The following is a 19,654-nucleotide window of genomic DNA, read 5'->3' as shown; positions in this document are numbered from 1 at the left end:
TATTCTTTCTGTGTGGGTTTATGCACTCAGACTAAGTGATTTCTCAGAGGCCGCACTCTTTTTCATCAGCTACGAGTTTGATGAAGGACTGTCACAGTACACAGACGAGTTCCTTTCAATCTACATCTGTGGATTCCACTTTAAGCAGCACCAGTCCTTGGTGCACTCTTTCATCCACACACTTCTGGTCTTAGGGGGACACAGAGGCATCCCAGCATATAGTTTTTGATAAGTTTCCGTTGGTGTAAAGCTCCTCATCTCCAGTTTAATGGCTGCAGGAGGAGTATTCTCTGCTGAAAGTGCTGCTGTATTCAGAGGAGCAGGAGAAAGGCAAATATTATGCTCATGCGGATCTCTTCCGCTCTGTGCAGTGTTTTTAATGTCTTTCAGCTTATTGTTTCGGTTTACGGTTCTTATTGATTGTGTTCCGTTTCACAGTTCTCATCAGTGCCATTTTCTAACGCAGCTGGCAGCTGTTTTCAGCAAAAAAGCTCTATAAATTCCACTTCTGGTGGCTGTGCAAGTGTTTTCTAACATGTTTGCCATATCAGCCTTATAAGGTGATATTATGTATAATTATTTATATTTATAACTCACCACAAATGGCCAACATGGACAAAACAAGTCAGTTAATGCAGCTTTAACAATTAAAATAGTCTGCATAATGTTAATTTTAATGTTAATGCAAAGGAAAGTAGAGAATTTCAGCAGGCACTCTATTTTTAGCAAAGCAAAACGATTAAAAATACTTTAAAGTGTAACACTAGATATTCAAAGGAGGAAAACGTAACTGCACTTGACTTTATGGGTCATGTCTCTTATTACAATAACCTACTCCAAAATAATGAAGCAGGTTTTTGATATCAAACACGTATCAAAGACGGTTATGTGTAAAACCTGTATTTCATATTATCAAACTGTTTCCTACCGCACTCATGTTTCAGAAGATTTAACAAAAAGTGGTTTTAGATTGAAGCTTAAACTAAGTTTCCTCCGAACCAAGAGTTTCCTCTCTTTAAGCTTTCAACCACAAAGGCTTTGTTATTCAGAAGAAACAGCACAATAGGTTTGTGACACCCAGAGCTCTGTTCTACTATCTGGGTGTAATGAGCTGATCCTGCATCGCTAACCAAATATCTTCTATTGATTGTGGTTAGATGGCACAATTTCCTCGTCAATGGACACAACCACAACACATTCTAACAACAAACGAGCCTGTTAAGGGTGTCGGGGAATTGGACACAAGAACACATTTCATGCTTCTGTTATGAATTTATGGTTTTGAAATATAATCACCAGATCATATTTCAAAAAATCCCGAGCACTGTGTTAAATGTTTCTGCCTAATGGCCTCCTATCGTCTGAGGGCTGGATTAAAGAGCTGCTTCTGGGCTTCTTTTGGGCTGCAGCGTCTTCGGCTTATATGCTGTGTGTGTGTGTGTGTGTAAGTGTGTGCTGTAGTAATGTCCATTTTAATCTAATTAATCATTAGCCTCATATTGTTTTGTTTTGTAAAAGAGATAAATCTGGCACTCAAGGGGGGCGAGAGACTTGAGGCAATGATACTGGTGAGATGAAATATTCAGGTAGATGTCAGCATCTAAAAACAACAAGAAGTTAGTTATTGTAGTTTAGAGGCAATAAAAATGCCTGAGTGCCGCTGTCATCATAACTCAGTCAAATCTGAACACACAGACACAATACCCATACTTTTAGATTTAGTGTGACTTACACTTTCCGGAAAATATTATCACAGATGACCATCGCAAGCAGTCGTCCATAAATCCACTAAGAATTTATGGCATATTAATGGAAAACGAGCACAAATTCGCAATAGCTGCGACCACATGCATCCACACTCAACCTCACAAACACTTGAAATCCATTCCATGTTTCAGCTTCCAGGGCCCAAACTGTGGTTGCCAAAGCGTGAACATCGTAAACCCTCGAGTATAAAAATGACTCGTTGAAATCGGTTGAGAAATCATTTTTATCCAGATAAAAGGCAGCTCCCTGTTCACCTGTGTTTGTTTACAGGCCAGTCCTCCCCGATCAAGCATGGCGACGACGTTGATGTATCGCAGCAACGGGCTGAAGCGGGCAATGTGCATCTTTGTATATATGTTGGTTTTCTTTTATTTTGAGATCAATCTCACTCCATACCAAAGGGTGCTAATAAAAGCTCATTTGAAATACTTTTAAATGTGCCACAACGTTAACAAATGCAGGCTAAAGAAAGCTGTAGCCCACAGCATAACTCACTGAATCAATGAACTTCCTGTTTACATTCCCCGAAGCGTCATGGCAACTGTACTTCCAAATCTTATCCTAAATTGTGATTGGTTAATACTTCTGTGAGACCCTCTAAAAGCTATCGCATGTGTTCATATCTGTTGTATCCGTGGGTTCTTCTCCATTGAAACTGTTGCAAAGTACGTTACATTGTTAGTGGGGTCTCCTTCTTATATGATGACTGTGCAGGTTTGAGGCTCTGATTGGGCTGTTTGGTGTCAACACTGCAGACCCGTCCAGTAATATCACTGATCACTTGGTTCAGGACTAAGGTGTCAGGATTGATCTGCAGAGGTTTAGGATTATTTCACCCCTATTCCTTACGCTCCTTGTAAGAAGGCTCAAAACTAAATGAAACGTGTTGTTGAAATGCATTTTATTCAGTGCGTGTGTGTGTGGTGATTTGACTAGGTCTTATCGCAGCGTTGGTATTCACACTGAGAGCGACACGCTGAGCCTCATCAGAACGTGTGGGATCGGCGTCGTTGGCATACAGAGGCAGAGTAAACCACGTTTCTCTCTGTTCTCACTCAGCTTCTGTTTGTGAGGTCCTCTGTATTCTCTCTCTCTCTCTCTCTCCTCTGCCTTCCGTTCAATACATTTCAATTCATTTATTTAATCAATTCGTCCAAATTAAATATGTTTTCAGAGACCTGGGCAAAAGAGTACATCCATTAACCTGACAAAGAAAGTATGCGGCGTTCCAGCAGCTACATAACAGAAAAACATGATATTATTAGAATTAGCAACCGCAAAGGAAATGTGATTTTCAAGTTGACACACGTGTGTAGTTCTATAAAGAGTAAAACATTTATGTGAGATTAATTTAGAATCAGCGAGTAGAGGACATAATACATCCTCTGGCAGCCATATTGGAGGTCATCAGCTCTTGGCAGTGGCAGCTTATGGTACCGTTTGGTCAGGTACCTTGTGGGCTAATTGGCTAGAAACATTATTTGGGATCCAAATGATTGACTTCATAATTAATGACAAACGCCCACGACGTTCTTTTACAGATGTCTCAGCGTTTTCTGCCCAGTTAAATATTTAAAACGACTTGCGTGCAGCATCTAAACCAGTGACGGCAGTGCCTTAATGGCTTCCCGTTTAACATTTAATGCTATTACTTTACTACATATGGGAGATAAGATAAGGGCATGTAATCTGCAACCTGGTTACAGACTTGGCTGTGAGAATGAAGATGTAAATATGAATTCAGTCTGTTATGTGGCAAAACACAGCTGGGTGAAATGTGAAAAACATGGCCCACCTAACATGCTCACAATAGGAGCCCGTTTGGATGTGAGGGTTCCTGTTTTGCTTCGTGAGTGCTTTCTGTTTCCCTGGCCTGAGGGGGAACAACTTTCACTCACCTGTGACTGAGAGGATCTCTGATATTCAACACGTATAAGAGTGAGCTGTTGACAGAAGCATTGTTTTAGTCTCAAGCTTTTGATTTGACTTGAAAACCCATCATCAGGAGCAGTTTGGTTTCAGGAAACGGCAGCTTATAAAACCCAGGTGTGACAGCTGATTAACATTTTAATGTTAGTCGATGGGATGGATATTAAAATAACATCTAGTGGGAAACGGTTCAGGACTAAATATTTATATCGACTTTTTATGTGAACATTCGGGCTGAATGTTTCTGATTTGTCTTCATTTTGTATTCATTTTTGATAAAAGACTAGTTTTAACTTTGCTGCCACATAATAAACACTGAATAAATGTGATGTTTGACTGGGGAGATTAAACTCGGCATGTGTTTTACTTATATTTTCCTTCTATCATCATATGTGTCACCCTGTAGTATGAAGTGTTTCATCTTCTCATCTCTCGCTGTCTTTGCAGATGTCATCCACACTGTGGGCCCGATTGCACAAGGAGGAGTGGGAGAGGAGGAGAAGAAAGCCTTGAGGTCGTGTTACAAGAACAGCCTGACAACAGCTACCAAGAACGCTGCACGCTCTGTGGTGAGGACGGAGGGGTGATGGAAGCTGGGGATGGTTGCTAGGAAGAAAACGGGAAGGTTGAGAGCAAGGATGAAGAGATACGGAGTTGTTTGTTTTAGAGGTGGAGAGAACAAAGGAGTGCAGAAACCTGAGAGATTAGATCAAAACAGAGGTTAAAGGAAGAGAACCGCCGAAGACTGGGACAAGAAAAAACAATAAAGGACAGATGAGAGGAAAGAAGTAAGAGAGAGAGGGAGGGAGTCATGACTGTAAAAGAGAGAAGAAGATTCATCACATGTAGACTTTTCAAAGGACACTACATTCAGACGGAGATAGTTAGAGAGAGTCGACCAGGAGCTGCTGGTAAGACTGTTGAGTCGTAAAAAGGTTTTATGATACACACCAGGCGGTGGTTTCACAGCAGAATGAGGTGTTCAAATCGAAGAAAAACACCAACGCAACATGATAATACAGTCGGCGGTACAGTAGAAGAGAGAATAGTGCTGAGTGTGTAGTTTCACTACTCAAGAGTAGCCTTTAAAAAACACTTCAAGTTTATCCGTTGCAAACGAGCAATTAGAGCATTTATTGTAATAGTTTTCATTTCATTTCTATTACATGCCCAACATGTACCTTCAAAAACGTAGAGGCGTGATCACAACATCTTGATTATACTGTGATATAAAGTAAAGTCAAGTCAATTTGTATTGGTTTAGCCTAAAATCACATATTTCATTTTTGTTATTGGTTGACTTCTGTTGACTTCTGTTTACCTTTCGCCTTGAGGAGCCTGTGAGTTGTCTGCTCTCACCCCGAGTTGCCAACTCTGCAATCTGGTGAAATGAAGAGATCTGGAGACACGGAGACTCCTGGCATCTGCTCGTACTGCACGAATTGACAGCAGTTTGAGAATCTGCCAGATTTGATTTGCTTTGAAGTCTACTGGCTGCTATTCTCAACTCCAGCGGTGTGCCATGAACCTGCCTGACATGGATCTCAATGACTTAAAGTTGTGATGCCGACGATGTTTATGCAACAAAACATTTTTGAAACTTGACATTTTTCACAAATAGGGATTCAATGTACATTCAGTAAATACCTCACCATTTAGCAGTTTTCATTGTTTTAGGGTAAAGTTTGACTTTCCTTTCTAAATGACCTCCTCACACAGTTCCTGCTGTCTATGGTCACACAAAGGCATCTTTGTAAATTAATTTCAACGTAAGTGATGGTGGACAAAATCCTTCTTTCTGTGTAAAAAAGCCTCATCTTAGCTTCAAAAATATATCCACCAGTTAGTCTTTTAGTACTTTATTCTTTCTTTGCGTTTCTAGACTTTGTTCACTTCCTGAGATGCGTTCAAGGGTTTGTCACAGAAAGAGGGATTTTGGTACGAAAAAGACATTGAAATTCTTGAAGGAGATATCTCTTTTTGGCCAGTGTGCATAGGAAGAACAATGACAGTGCTTTCAAAGTACATATAGACATGTGAGGACTATTTTCGAAAATTTTATTTTGGGCATTTTATGCCTTTATTACATAGGGAGAGTGGAGAGATGAACAGGAAACAAGGGAGCGGGAGGCTGCAATGAAAGGTCCCCAACCGGATAAAAAACAACAATTAAAACATTTGAACCGGAGGCTTGGTGGTTCATGGTTCACGGCATCTTGACCCCGAAGAGAATCGTTTCGAAACAAACTTCTTTTTTTTAACTCAACTGCCGAAACAGGTGACTTTTACTGTGGAATAGCAACATTGCGCTGCAGGCGAGCGGCTCTTACTTCTCCAGCACCCCTCCAACACTTTGTCAGTCAATTTAAACAACTCCTTTTTCAAGTCTGTCCTGAAAATGGATCACGGTCACTCACAGCATGATGACAAAAAATGAATTGTCTTTATATGACACAGTTATTGCTTTCAGGCCGTGGTTTGTTAGGATGTTTTTCTATTTCAGGTTTATTTTTAAACCTCACTTGTTGTTACCAAAAGAAACCGCCGGTGTTACCAAATCCACCAGGACTGGAATGTTGTAGATTATAACATTATAAATACAACAACATTGATGGTCACCACGTCTCAGTTATTATAACTATATCAATGTCTGGTTAATGTCATTTCACACCAGGTCTCCTTAACAAAAGATGATCGACAGTTTGGTCTTCACAGAGTAGTGAAAGTGAGAGAGAGAAGGAAAGCTGCCGTAAAAACAATTAGGAGAAAGACTCCGTTGAGATCCAGAAGAGAGTCGTTTCTATGAGTGTGTGTGAGATGAAAGCAGACTGTTATGTGATCAACAACAGACTGTAACCACTTTGTTTGTCATCTCCACCCTGCAGGCTTTCCCCTGCATCTCCACTGGAGTCTACGGTCAGTGTGTGTGTGTGTGTGTGTGTGTGTGTGTGTGTGTGTTATCATCATAGCTGTACCTCAAGTGTTTGTTTTTCTCAGGGCTTTATACTCGATATTTTTTCTTTGAGTGAGAAAAATAAAAAAATCAATTTTCATCCAACAACAGTATTTCTTTGTTCCTGTGTTTATACGCTGTACACACTGCCGGGGATGTTTTCCATCACATGCTTGTTCCCAGTATCAGTCCGTCTGTTTAACCAGAGTGCTGAGCCGCCCTTCGCCACTTGTCACATTATCTCCTGCAGCCCAGGGGTGGTTCTCAGATTAAGGCCTTGGATTAAGACCGGCAGATTAAGATAGATTAGGCCGGAGATCGTGTCAGATTGACTGTAATCCCCCTTCACACTGGCAGGAGAGAGTTAAGGATAGTGCTTAAACACTCCCTGGGGTGCGTTTGGGTGTGAGGGCCGGCTGTAAACACTTCTCCTCTGTTGCTTGAGAGAAGGCCAAAGTTCTGATTGACTCAGTGTGTTATCCGTGTCTTCCTGACTGTCTCTCTGTTTAGCTCGTCTTTTTAAGAGTACATCCAAACTTTTTTTCTTTTGCCCTTAATTAAGAAAAACAAACAAAGTTGTCTAAATGTGAGATGGATTTAGCAGCTGTGTCAACCAACGTTTGATGAAATTATAAGATAATGGAGGGGAGATGCCAACAGTTCTGCCAGTGAATACTAGTTTTTATACAATGCTCCTCAGAGCCTGTTGTGAAGCACTTCAAAACAAATATATGTTGATTAAATTAAGGAACCATTGCAGAGGAACGTGCTTTACAAACACACAGTAGTCATCCCAGTTTATCAAATACTGGCTATTTAAGTCACCACACATGTGTTTTCTATCATTCTGGCTGATTAGACCTCGTTAAAGTTTAGGTGGGGAGACCTGCGATGCGACTTACATGCTGTAATCCCATTTTTACATTTGTTTTTCTCCCGTTCAGGAAGTGTTGTGCTACACAGGCGTTGTAGTAAGTGGTCGGGGTAGATGGTGGACAAACAGAAAGCAGGATTGTGACACCGTAGTCCAGGGTTTGCATCCTGAGTCACGCGGGAGGTTCAATAAGGGCCACTGAGCACGTGTTACAGTAAACTGTTACTGTAAACTAAGAAGATGATCTTTTATCTCTGTCAGTATCTCTGTCCTTTAATTTTCTCTACAACCAGTAGCGCAGTGTCTCGTGTGAGCTCTTGAAATCTACAGGGCCTATTTATTAGTAGTGCGCTATAAACACTGTGGTGTATTGCGATGGGACCCCTGTTAACTGTTACGCCGCAGAACGGCATGCTCGGACGTTGTTTATTCATTTTAAAGACGGTTATTTATCTGATGAATGACACTATTTGACATTATTACCTATGGAAGGAAAACTTTGCTGTGAAATAGTTTATATAGCGTAACGTAAGATTACATTACATCCCTTGCAGTGTGTGTATTTGGTGCTAAAACACTGCATTGTTCAGTGCTAATTTGCGCCCTCATGTATTCCCCTTTTGTTCACACGTTGAACACTCTCCTGATATATAGAATAATTACTGTATAATCACACAGTATGTGTTTTGTTTGTGGCTGAGGAGTTTGGCCTGATGATGATTTTTTACTGCCTTTGTGTTGAGTCTCCAGCAGTGGGGGTGATTTCGCAGCACAGAAAGGTCTCGGTCGCTGAATGAATATTGAAGAAACACGGTAGTCTTTCTCCATCTGTCTGCTCGTAACCAACACGTGCGTCATGTTTGCACCTTGTCGGAATAGGCGAGTCGGGATGACAGGAAGTGAGAATACACAGAGCACCGAGTGATGGAATAGTGGAAAATAAAAACAGTGCAGACAACGACCTAATGCAAACACCCAGATCTGACACTGCACCTGTTCTTGCAACTATTTGTATATTTTTGTTTGTGCAGGATATCCACCGGAGCAGGCGGTGCGCGAGGCTTTAGCAACTGTGCGGGAGTATCTGGATGAACATCACCACGAGGTGTGTACGTGTGTGTTTGTGTCTGCATGATTGGCAAGTTTTCCCTCCCATTTCCTCAAGGTATTATTCCTTTCACAGCTGTTGTGTTTGTTTTCTGGTGGGAGCGAGGAGATGGGTGCATTGAGAAAACACATACATGCACGCGCACAGTGACACACGCGCGCGCGCACACACACACATACATTTAAACACACACTCTAAAGTTCTGGCTCTCATGCTCATGGCCAAGTCTGCGTTTTAATTGGCTCCTTGCGGGACTAAACCCGACTAACACAAAAACACACACACACACGCGCACACACACACGCACACACTTTCTCTCCGGAGAAACAGCGGGCGGAGAACAGACAAAATGATGGAACAGATGACTGGAGGGGAGAGGGGAAGGGAGGTGGGGGGGGGATTAGAACAAAGAGGAAACTTTCCAATCAGTCGTTAACATGCTCTAAACTCTCCTCCCCTCTTCCTCCTTTAATCTTCAGGTCTCCTCTCACTCTTCTTTTCAATCGTTCTTTTTGTCTCTAACCACCGTGCTGTATCACCTCCCAGAGAGGGTGTTGACGATGTTATTGTTAAAGCTGGCGTCTCCAGAGTCTCTGTAGCAATACCAGTCGACTGATGCCGTCAGCCGCGCCGAGCTCAGCCAAATGAGCATTAAACGCGTCTCACCGCGGAGGACCACAGTCAACAAGACTTAAACGGCTGAATTACATGACCAGAAAGCCAAATCAGCGCGCCTCTTACTTTGAACTAATAAAATGGTGAAACAGAGTTTATTTGCAAGCCGAATGTTCACCAGAGGAGGTTTAACCCGCTCCGTTTTGCTTTTTTTTTTTACACAGTGTTGTGTTGGTCTCACTCTGGCTTGGAGAGCTGTAATATAGAAAATGAAATTGAAAATTACACACGAAGCAAGACAAACCAAATGGACTCAAGACACGGGGCAATGTGCCCAACACCCAAGTGTAATAATAAATACCATGAATCATTTATTCGCAAAGCTCCAACTAAACTGTTGCAAGGAAGTAAAACCCTGGGCAGCTCATGAGTTTTATAAATGTTATATTTTACAAATTAGATTCCCAGTTGACCTGAAAGTTTAGAAACAACTGATTTATAATAATAATAATACATTTTGTTTATTACGCACTTTTCTAAACAAAGTTACAAAATGCTTCACTAAAGATATTAAAACCAAACAAGATATAAGATATAATGTGAATAAGGCTAAAGGATATGAGCACAGAGGAACTAAAGACAATAAAATGAATAAGATCAGATGAGCTAGCTGGCTAATTCCAGCCACATAACCAGCTACAGTCTCGTGCTGATTCCTTTTAAAACATGACTTTTGTCAAAGGTATCTTATATGCACTCGACAGGCTCTCCGATGGGGAAACCCTACACGGTGGATGTGCTGGTCATGACAGAGTTTACCAGTAATCCCACAAACTAAATTAGGTCACGTTTTCCTAACTCTTGGCCTCAGAAAAAACGATACATTTTTAGCATCTACGGTTCTATAAGAAGGGCAAAGTCCAACTGCTGCCGAGGATCCTGTGATACAACTGAAAGCTCCAGAGCAGCTGCTAAATGGACCTCAGGTCGTTTTTCAAACAGTTTAAAAATCATTTTATATCTAATTTGCTTAATGCAGACTAAAAGTTAGCAAAATACATTCTCACATGTACATTGAATTGCCTAATTATGAAAAGAAGGTCAATGAGGGGAAACCTGTGCAAGATGTGCAAAATCAGCTTTCCTGTTTGAGAAGAGAGTGTTTATGCTTTGAAGGCAGTTCTGAGAGAGCCAATTACATTCACTTGATGTTATTGTTAGCTTCTCCAGGCTCCCTGTTACAATAGTATAAGAAATTAGCTCCCCACTGCCACCGTTCTTCTGGAGACCATTTTGCGCATCTCTCTTCGCAAAGCATTTGCTTTAATTTGAATGGGGGAGGCTGAAAAATTGCACAAGTGGATGCAACGCAGTGTGAAGGTTGGAGATTTCCAACCTTAGCCCAGGGGATGTAGTTTACTTACCGCACATTTCCATATCTTCTCTTTTAGCCTCCATTCAAATCCTGGCGAGTGAAGGTAATTGTGCAACAAGCATTAGGCTGAACCACACTGGCTGCAGGCTAGCAGGCTGCTGAGAGCAATGGCAGTTAAACTTCCACACCAAGCAGGAAGTGATAGAAACAGCGGGGCTATAAATTGCCCTGCTTCGCACCAAAACGGAAAAGTCTAAACCTTTGTAGAGACATTAGGGAGGTAATAATGTTTGTTAGAGGCTGAGAACCAGGGAGTACACTGGGGAGCTGATATCCCTGGAAACACCTTCTTTTTTTTTTTACTGTAGCTACAGTAACTTTAATCATCAGGCTACATATAGCGCTGTGCTCTGTACTGTATGTGCAGCTTTACAGAATATAATGTAAATATTATAGACTGCAGAGATCTCAAGAACACAAGAGCACAGAGCATAAAGATTGTTTATTGCTGGAAATAGCTGCACTCACTCAGCCAGTGTCTTAATAATATTTGAAAGCTATTATCTCTGTGTGTGTGTGTGTGTGTGTGTGTGTGTGTGTGTGTGTGTGTGTGTGTGTGTGTGTGTGTGTGTGTGTGTGTGTGTGTGTGTGTGTGTGTGTGTGTGTGTGTGTGTGTGTGTGTGTGTGTGTCAGCCTTATGCCAAAGATGCAACACACAGTGTAACACTTAGGGGCATGCACAAATACACAGTTACAGAGTTGCTTATCTCTCCCTTATACACACATCCTACACAGGAACTTCTATTCTCTCTAACCTCTTTCTTTCTCTCTAACACACACACACACACACACACACACACACACACACAGAGTACACTTCCAGCACTCTGTCCTCAGCACACAGTGTAATATGCGCTGTGTTGTGGCATGATCATAATAGGAGGCTAATAGGGGAGTAATGGACTGATGCATTAGCTGCCTTCTCCTGATATTGCCGCCACACAATGTCACACACTGTTACACTGTTTCCCTCCTGCTGTTGATGAATTCACGTGTATTGTATTATGCTTGTAATAAAGGTCATTGTGTGTGTGTGTGTGTGTGTCAGCTGGACAGAGTCATCTTCTGTGTGTTCTTGCCGACGGATAAGGAGCTGTATTTGCAGACCCTCCCGCTCTACTTCCCTGCTGGTGAGTAGTCTTTCACCCACACACACACACACACACACACACACATATACACACATATACACGCACACACACACCAACGCATTCACACTTTCATACATACAGGGATGACAGCTTTGCTTAGCTCAGTATGACTTCACACACACAGTGGTGTGATAAATACGCTGCTTCATACTTCGTGTGCTATTTGCACATCCATGCATCCACACATACACCAGGGTCATTAGACACATAATAGTATGTGTATATATATAGCACACTTAATTGTGTTTAATTGCATCAAAACATGTACGTTGCTCCCCAGACCCACATGCATTCAGTCACATTTCAAACCTTTTAATACACATAAAGTTGCACAGTGGCAACAATTGATTTAAATGCACAAATGCACACACAAGTGAGCATGTTCAGAGATACAATGCTGACATAGAGTCCATGTGATGTATTTATTCTGTTTATTGGCATGGCCTTTTCCATAGCTGACAACCTGACTACGTATTTGTTATTGTAGTAAGTCCAATATGCATCACCAGATTGAAGAACACAATGAGGATTTAAAACGTGTTCATTATTGACAGTAGCTTGTGACAAAACATTTAAGGATTAGAACCTTAAATAAAAAACAACGTAATAGTAAAGTTAGAACACTTTAGCAAATGTGCTTATTTGCTTTCTTTCTGAGAGTTATAAGATCGATACGTCTCACATCTCTGTATGGTAAATATGGAGCTGGACTCAGGACGTTGTTAGCTTAGCTTAGCTTAAACATTGGAAGCAGAGGGAAACACGTAGCCTGACTAAAGAGAAATATAGAAATATATTATTTTTTATTTGGTGGAATTGTGAGCTGCTGGATAGTTCTTTGAGGTCAATCTTAACTTTTATTGTTAACTAAACTGCTACGGTGCACAAGTTAATCTTCTCCTAAAGATTTTCATCCGTTACCAAAAAACATGTGCACATAATCACCACCTCTCTGAACTGGAGGAGTACATGCACGGATTTACAGAGAGCCAAGACGGATGCAATCAGATTTGTGATCTGGCTAACAGAGATACGCTCGTTGAATTATGTCATCGCTTTGCGACTCTTCTTCTTCTGCAACGGTATAATGGTAGCTGACTGGAAAGTTAGCACCACCTAATGCTTATGGTGGTGAGTCAACTCCTAATATTTGCATAGTGGATGGAAACATGCATTCATTTGCATTTTCTTTTGCCGATGTTCTGAAAATGTGGTCAAAATTTGTGCTACATTTTGATGAAAACCTATTGTGCCTTGCGGTTGTTCTGATCTGACTCTTAAAAAGTGAGCAAGTGAGAATCTGTGTGTGTGTGTGTGTGTGTGTGTGTGTGTATGTGTGTGCGTGCCTTTCTTTTCCAAGTACAGTGTGCAAGATGACATTTGAGAACTTGTGTACATTTCTTAGCCAGTCATCTGTGCTTTGCCCTCATTTCTGTGTCCGCCCCTTTAGCCTGACCAATGACAGCTTATTGTTCAGGTAACCAGCATGGTGTGTGTCAACATGTGTAGTTTGCTCTAGCAAAAGGAATAACTACGTTTGGTCTGCTTGTAGATGGGCAGTCTTAACCCCTGAGTGAAATGTAAGTGCTATATTCAGAGGGGAAACCTTGACTTCTCCTCCAGCCGGGGTTGAAAATATTTGCACCTCAGTTAAATGGCTTTTTGCGCTGGCCTCAAGCTAGCTAGTTAATGAAACAGTTGGTGAGGAAGGAAAATTTAAAAAGCTCTTCCTCTGAAATGTGTCTGGCTTGAATGAAAAAATAACAACCACATTTCTAGCCTCCAAGGTTCCTCCTTCAATCGGGAAGTCCTGCCTCACCTGCTTTTCAAAGAGGACTAAACGAAAGTTGTGTGCCATCATTACAGATTGATCTGCATTGTTAAATGAAGTTTAGTAAATACGTAAATTTTATGTTGGCTCGAGCTGTGACATGATGACTTCACCCATTTGTTTTGATTACACTCGTGATTGATAGTGTTCTAATGCCAAGCAGTCTGGGCTCCTAAACATGATCAGTCATTCACTCAATTATTCAAATTAAGCATTGGTCTTACAACTGCAGCCTTAACCTCTAATGTCTTGCTTTACCGCTGCTATAAATCAAACTCACCTCTCGCCTCCGGAACATTTTGAGAGAGAGGTCTCAACCATTTCGTGCTTTCTGCTTTTTTAAAACTGTTTTGCTTTTGTTTGGCACGCAGCTGCTGCAAAAGCCAAACTCGAGCGCTACAAAACAATCAGAAAGTTGCTGCAAATTTTCGCCTCCACAAGTTTTGCGCAGCTGCTCGTTCCTGCGTCTCATCTGGCAGAAATCTTACATTTATCTGAATTATTCAGGGGAAGCAGGGTCACTTAAACTCTAATATTCTCAGTGTAAACAGTTGGCGATGTAAACAACTGTGGATCTGAATTAGTGTCTTTATAACCTGCCTCTGTCTTTGCTTTTAGACCTTACAAAGCAATTATAATAATCAAGTGTTGGGCATGTTTATACTTACATTTTACAGAGTTGTGTGACATAAAATAGAAGCTATTCATTAACTGATAAATGAAGAGGGAAACACCAAAGATAAAATAAAACACAATAAACAAACGAAATCTTGCAGTATGAACAACAGAAACGATGCAGTGAAGTTTGACATTGAAACTAAAGCGAGGAGTGCTGTGTTTAATTTTAAATGGAAGGAGGACTTTCATGGTCTCAGTGGCAGTAAAGCCGAAGCAACCGAGAAATGCCTCTGGGGTTTAGATATATCACCCGGTATATCATTAATATGCATGCTGCTTAACAGTTCAAGGCTATACATAGACATTATGCATTTAACGTCATTTTCTCACCTTTACAATTCAGTATGTTTGAAGACACCTTTGCCAAAAAAGCAGCAGACGAGATGAAAAAGACACCATGAACTGAAGATATGTTTTTCACATATGTGCGCAGACAGACGAGGAGTCAAAGAAGAGCAAAAGAGGAAAGAGGAGCAGCCTATTAAAAATAAGAGCAGAATCCAATCAACTCTGCAGCCGTATCTCCCACATAAGCTTTACAGACAGACATTGGGTTAAGAGTCTTAATTTTTTTATCTTTTTGCCGACAGATCCGACCAGTAGTGGCCAATACCAGGAAGGATTTCTCTCTCATTTCAATCGGGGCCTCAGGGGAGATCAATAGCTAAAAATAATGGGATCTCAAACTGCGATGCCCTTGTACTCTCTACTTTTGTACAAAAATCTAAATATGAAGGAAGTTTACAAAGAAAGTGTTTTGTAGATAAAATGTAACAATGACTAAGCAGAAGTAGCCACCTCACACTAATATAAAATGTGAGCTGAAAGGATAATAATGATGGTATTCTATATTTTCTGATCCTCAATAAATCCTATGAAAACGCCGGAACCAACAATTGACCCGACTCACTCAAGTATTTAGCCAAAGCCCTTCCTGCCGTAGAGCTCCATTGTTGTCCAGAAACTATTAAAAACATATCAATGAGCCACACTTGGTGGCACGTTCCTTCATCAACATGAACTCGGGCGCTGTAGTTTATTATGAGTCATCATACACTGTTTTGCTGCCGGTAATACTCACTAGAGCATTGAGTGATTATTAATCCACTGCTGAAAATAGTCCCTCTAAATGTTTGCTGAAGTTCGCCTACAGCTGTTTTAGGAAATGATTTAGCCTTTTAAAACACAAGACTACATATTTGTAACTTTTTTGACGGGTTTGTATCGTCTTCTTGGGTGCCACAGGCAGGATAGGGAAGCTGGTTTATTCTGGTTTTGTTCTTTTAATGAGATTTCTTGACAATGAGGAGAAATAGAATAACACCGGCCTCGTCCTTTAACTTTTTGGAATAAACCTCAGTTTCCTGTACAACACCAAACCCAAGAATTTGGGAAAAATAAGCGGCAAATTAATAATACAAATATTGTTGCAGCTGATTTCTATTTGGCCTCAAAGAAAAGGCAATTTGCACTTCAGTTTGTCTTCAGTTCATCTTTATGAACATCTGCATTCGCATGTAGAATCTGCAAGAAACATGAAAGGTTTTTGGCATCAGAAAGGTTCTAGTTTCTGTTTGTAGCTCGATTGTATTAACCAATCGAGCAGGCTGTGGTTGACTGCAGGTAAACGGTTCATGTGGAGAGCCAGAGCGGCGGAACTCATTGGCCGAAATCTGGCAAAGTGTCCATACAAACAGAATTTACCAAATAAGTTCTTGATCCACTTAGAAGCTGCGATAATAAAAGTGAAAGGTGTCAAACTCACAGAGCATTGGCCGGTTTACAGTCGGTTGCTTTAAAGGCTTGTGTGTAATATTAGTTTTGATTTCATGGTCAGATTGTAAAGTTGAGTATTTTATATATAATGAATACTGAAACAAGAATCCATCCAGCTTTAGACTCAGAGGGCCTATTTTTATACCTATGAACAAGCGACAGGTTCAAACTGTGACACAGCATCAACTCTTCACTTGAAGCATGAAATCAACACTTTCACATCTTCACACTGGGTTGGTTGACTAAAGAGGTTGTTTTCCAAAAATACAGGTGTGTCCCTTAAAAAACAAAAAACAATCCTGCACTGGCTGTTGGTGTGTTTCTCCTCTAATGGACGTACAGCAGATTTTAGCAGCAGTGAGCGAGCAGTAGCGGTGCTTGGCTGGTAGATGGACCGGAACTGTCTGCTGCAGGCAGGCCTCCAAGTCTCCACTATAAACCTGATGTGTCGCCAACACCTGGATCGACCCACACTGGCCGTCTGTGTGATGTGTGTGTGTGTGTTTGCATGTTTTCTGTGTGTCTTTAGCCATGCTGGACTGAGAGTGACTAATCCGCATTAATAGATCCCTCTCAAGCAACCAGACGCTCCACAAGCCAAAATGCTATTAACTGCTGCATGACCAAGGTAAAGTGCTCTCTTCCCTTGTTTTACAAGTTGTTTTTTTTGTTGTTTTTTCTCTCCCACCGCCAACAGAGGCCACAGTCAAGAGTAAACTCTGAGAGAGTGGATTGGTCAGATTTGGTTGCTGTGGATACAAACGCCGCTACGCTCAACATTCAGATGCCTCCTCCTTGTTGTTGTCGCAGATCAAGACCTTCTTCAGCAGGAAGATAACTCCTAAATGGATGATTGCTTTTTTTTTTGAAGTGCACGCTGGCTCTTCTGCAGATGTTGATTAGTTCCTCTGTTTTTCCTACGAATTATTGAGAGTGATGTCGTGAAAAATGTGACCTTAAGCTGCACTCTAACTTGACCTTTATTTGTCTGTGATCAGCTTTGCATCAAGCTATGAGTTATGTGTCCTGAGCTATTTAAATATTGGGATTCCAGTGTGTGTGTGTACATGTGTGTGAGATGATGACAAAAGCTTATTAAAACGAATCTTACAGGCTCCTAGTGTGTATGATTTGATTATTTCTAGGGATGCGATACGAGTCAGTGAACTGGGGCATCACGAGGACATGAACATTTACTTTTTAGCTTTCTTCCATCTGAATGTGAAGGAGACAGAAAGAGCGACTTTGTTCATCTGCCAGCAGTGGTGGAAAGTGAGGAAGTACTTTACTGAGGTAGCTGTACTGTAGTTTCCAAGAGTATTTCTACTTTATATTAATAATATATTATAATGCATTTTTTGTGGTATGACAAACTCAGAACACATATCTTATATTTTTGCTATAAGTAGTAATATATTCGGCTACTACTTTTACTTGAGTAAAGGATCTGAATACTTCCTCTGCCAATTTTTCACTTGCATGTCTTCCCCTTTTTTGGACGACCCCAACACCTGTTCATTTTCAACAACAAGCATCAATCCTTCCTGTTTTCTCTGCGTTTCCGTTTTGTCTCCATGCTGTCCACCCCGTCTGGCTCTCTGTCAGAACTCACCATATGTGTATTTATGCAAGCGCCATCATGCTTTTCCATACAGCGCATCTGTATGAGTTGTTAAGTGTCTGTTGCAGGATGTGGCCGTCACGTGTCGGCGGGACGCAGGCGGTGATTTGCGTGAAGCGAAATTGAGAGTTTAGCAAGCCACCGTCCCACCCCTCGACTTTCATCTGCCAACAACCATCTTTATTGATTCCAAACAATCTGCCACGGTGTTGCAGACGTACAGGGAGGAGGGGTGTGTAGTTTTGGGACAAAGGAAGTAAAGGGGATGAAGGGGGGAAAATAGGCTACAAAGAAAATCAACAGGAAATTGGGAGAAAGTTCCCTTTTTTTTTTTTTTAAATAAAAGCTTCATCTGCCTCAAAGGGATTGTCTTTTCCTCTGCGGAGCTCTTTGATTCCCTCTCTGTCTGGGACTCCGTCTCTTCTCTGTCCTCCTCTTCATCGCTCATTCTCGCTGTTTTACTCTACAGGATGGTGGAAAATAAACAGATGGAAGAAGGGGGGGGATAAAGAGAGAGAGAGAGAGAGAGAGGAAGGATGTAGGAGTTCAAACAGAGAGAGGGGGAGGGAAAAAAAAAAAGGTGGGGATGAGAGGATGCAGAGCCGGAGGGAGGATGCAGAGATGGAGGGGGAAAAGAGGGATGGAAAGCATGATGAATTCATCTAAAGGCGTTCTGTTTTTTTTAATAAGCAGCAGACTGTGAAGCTACTCTCCGACCAGTCACTCTGAGTAATGAGAGAGAGAGAGAGAGCGAGAGAGAGAGAGAGGATGAAAAGACAACGAGACTCATTATCCTCCGACCAATTTTCATCACTGTCCCGTCAGTAATCTCTCTCTCTGTCTGTCTGTGTCTCCCTCTCTCTCTCTCTCTCTCTCTCTCTCTCTGTGGGACACAGCTCTTTTTGAAAATGACAGATGAAGAACTATTATATACGCTAACTGTTTCGTTAACTTGAAGGCTGATTCCCTGCCATCTCCTTGAACATACACTGATAATCCGGTTGGCTCAGGAAATGACTTGCTGCACGCGGCCCACCAACGCACCTGTGAGTGTGTGTTACCTTAATACCTTCAATAGTTAAAGACTTTGTGTGTAACAGGGTGTGGAAGTGTGTGTGTGTGTGTCTGTGTGTACGTGTGTTGAAAAATGTCCACTGCTTGTTAGGTTGACAGTATCCGACGGCAGTGAACTCTCAGGTGTTTGATGAAAAATAATTTCAGGCTTGATGACTGCTGTTGCTGACTGTGTTCCTTTCAGTCTAATACAGTACGTTACTGCCTTGTCAACATTTTCTTGGCTCTTAAACATATTTGCTGTTGTTGTGCTTGAGTTTCTTTCAGCAGGGAGACGGAGACCAAACTTCCAATTGTAAGTCTGTATTTTCTATTATTGCTTTTCAATTTAGAATCTAAGTGGCTTTTATTCCGACTCTGTAATTCTCTGCTGTGGCACTATTTGTGTTGGGGCTGAAGTGCTCTTTTACTGTATCTGAAATGGGGAAAATGGGTGCTTTTGATATTTTGCTGAATGTTTTTTTTTTTTTTTCTAGTTGCAGCTGGTTCTCTCGATGTGGTTATCCTCATGCTGTGTCTCAGCGGTGCATTGTGTTGCCTTGGCAGTGCAGTTAATTTGCAGAGTGTTAAGCTAATTCAGTTATATTCAGGTTTTGTCTTATATAGTACTGTAGCACAAACATGTCAGTTATCACATACGGTGTAATAAAACAGTGTGTGTGTTACAAAAGTTACACGGTAAGCGGTTTTTATTTGATACAATGTGCTCAGATAGCAGCCATCTCAAACACTTTTACATTTTAATTGTATTGGCTGATTAGACTTCAGCTGTGTCAGAAATCAATGTTTATGTATATTTTATGCTCCATATAGTGCCCTAAAAAATCCCCACAGTTGAATAA

The 19,654-nt window shown here is 41.2% G+C and overlaps 1 protein-coding gene across 2 annotated transcripts in view; it reads left to right on the top strand.

Moving 5' to 3' along the window:
• macrod1 (mono-ADP ribosylhydrolase 1) overlaps positions 1-17,226 on the top strand; it is a 93,611-nt gene extending 76,385 nt beyond the window's left edge. Inside the window, exons 6-11 of one of the 2 annotated variants that reach the window (XM_079167627.1) lie at positions 4,144-4,265; positions 6,582-6,612; positions 8,555-8,628; positions 11,730-11,811; positions 13,283-13,309; positions 16,815-17,226. In XM_079167627.1, coding sequence (XP_079023753.1) covers positions 4,144-4,265; positions 6,582-6,612; positions 8,555-8,628; positions 11,730-11,811; positions 13,283-13,287 — 314 coding nt within the window. In that variant the 3' untranslated portion in view covers positions 13,288-13,309; positions 16,815-17,226. The remainder of the gene's footprint in view (positions 1-4,143; positions 4,266-6,581; positions 6,613-8,554; positions 8,629-11,729; positions 11,812-13,282; positions 13,310-16,814) is intronic. The other variant, XM_079167626.1, reaches the window with a different exon arrangement.
• Positions 17,227-19,654: the final 2,428 nt, after the last annotated feature.

The sequence above is a fragment of the Pholis gunnellus genome, assembly GCF_910591455.1.
Source record: "Pholis gunnellus genome assembly, chromosome: 10".
Lineage (NCBI taxonomy): Eukaryota > Metazoa > Chordata > Actinopteri > Perciformes > Pholidae > Pholis > Pholis gunnellus.
The sequence above is the reverse complement of the archived record's forward strand: the minus strand, read 5'-3'. Positions and strand labels throughout refer to the sequence as shown.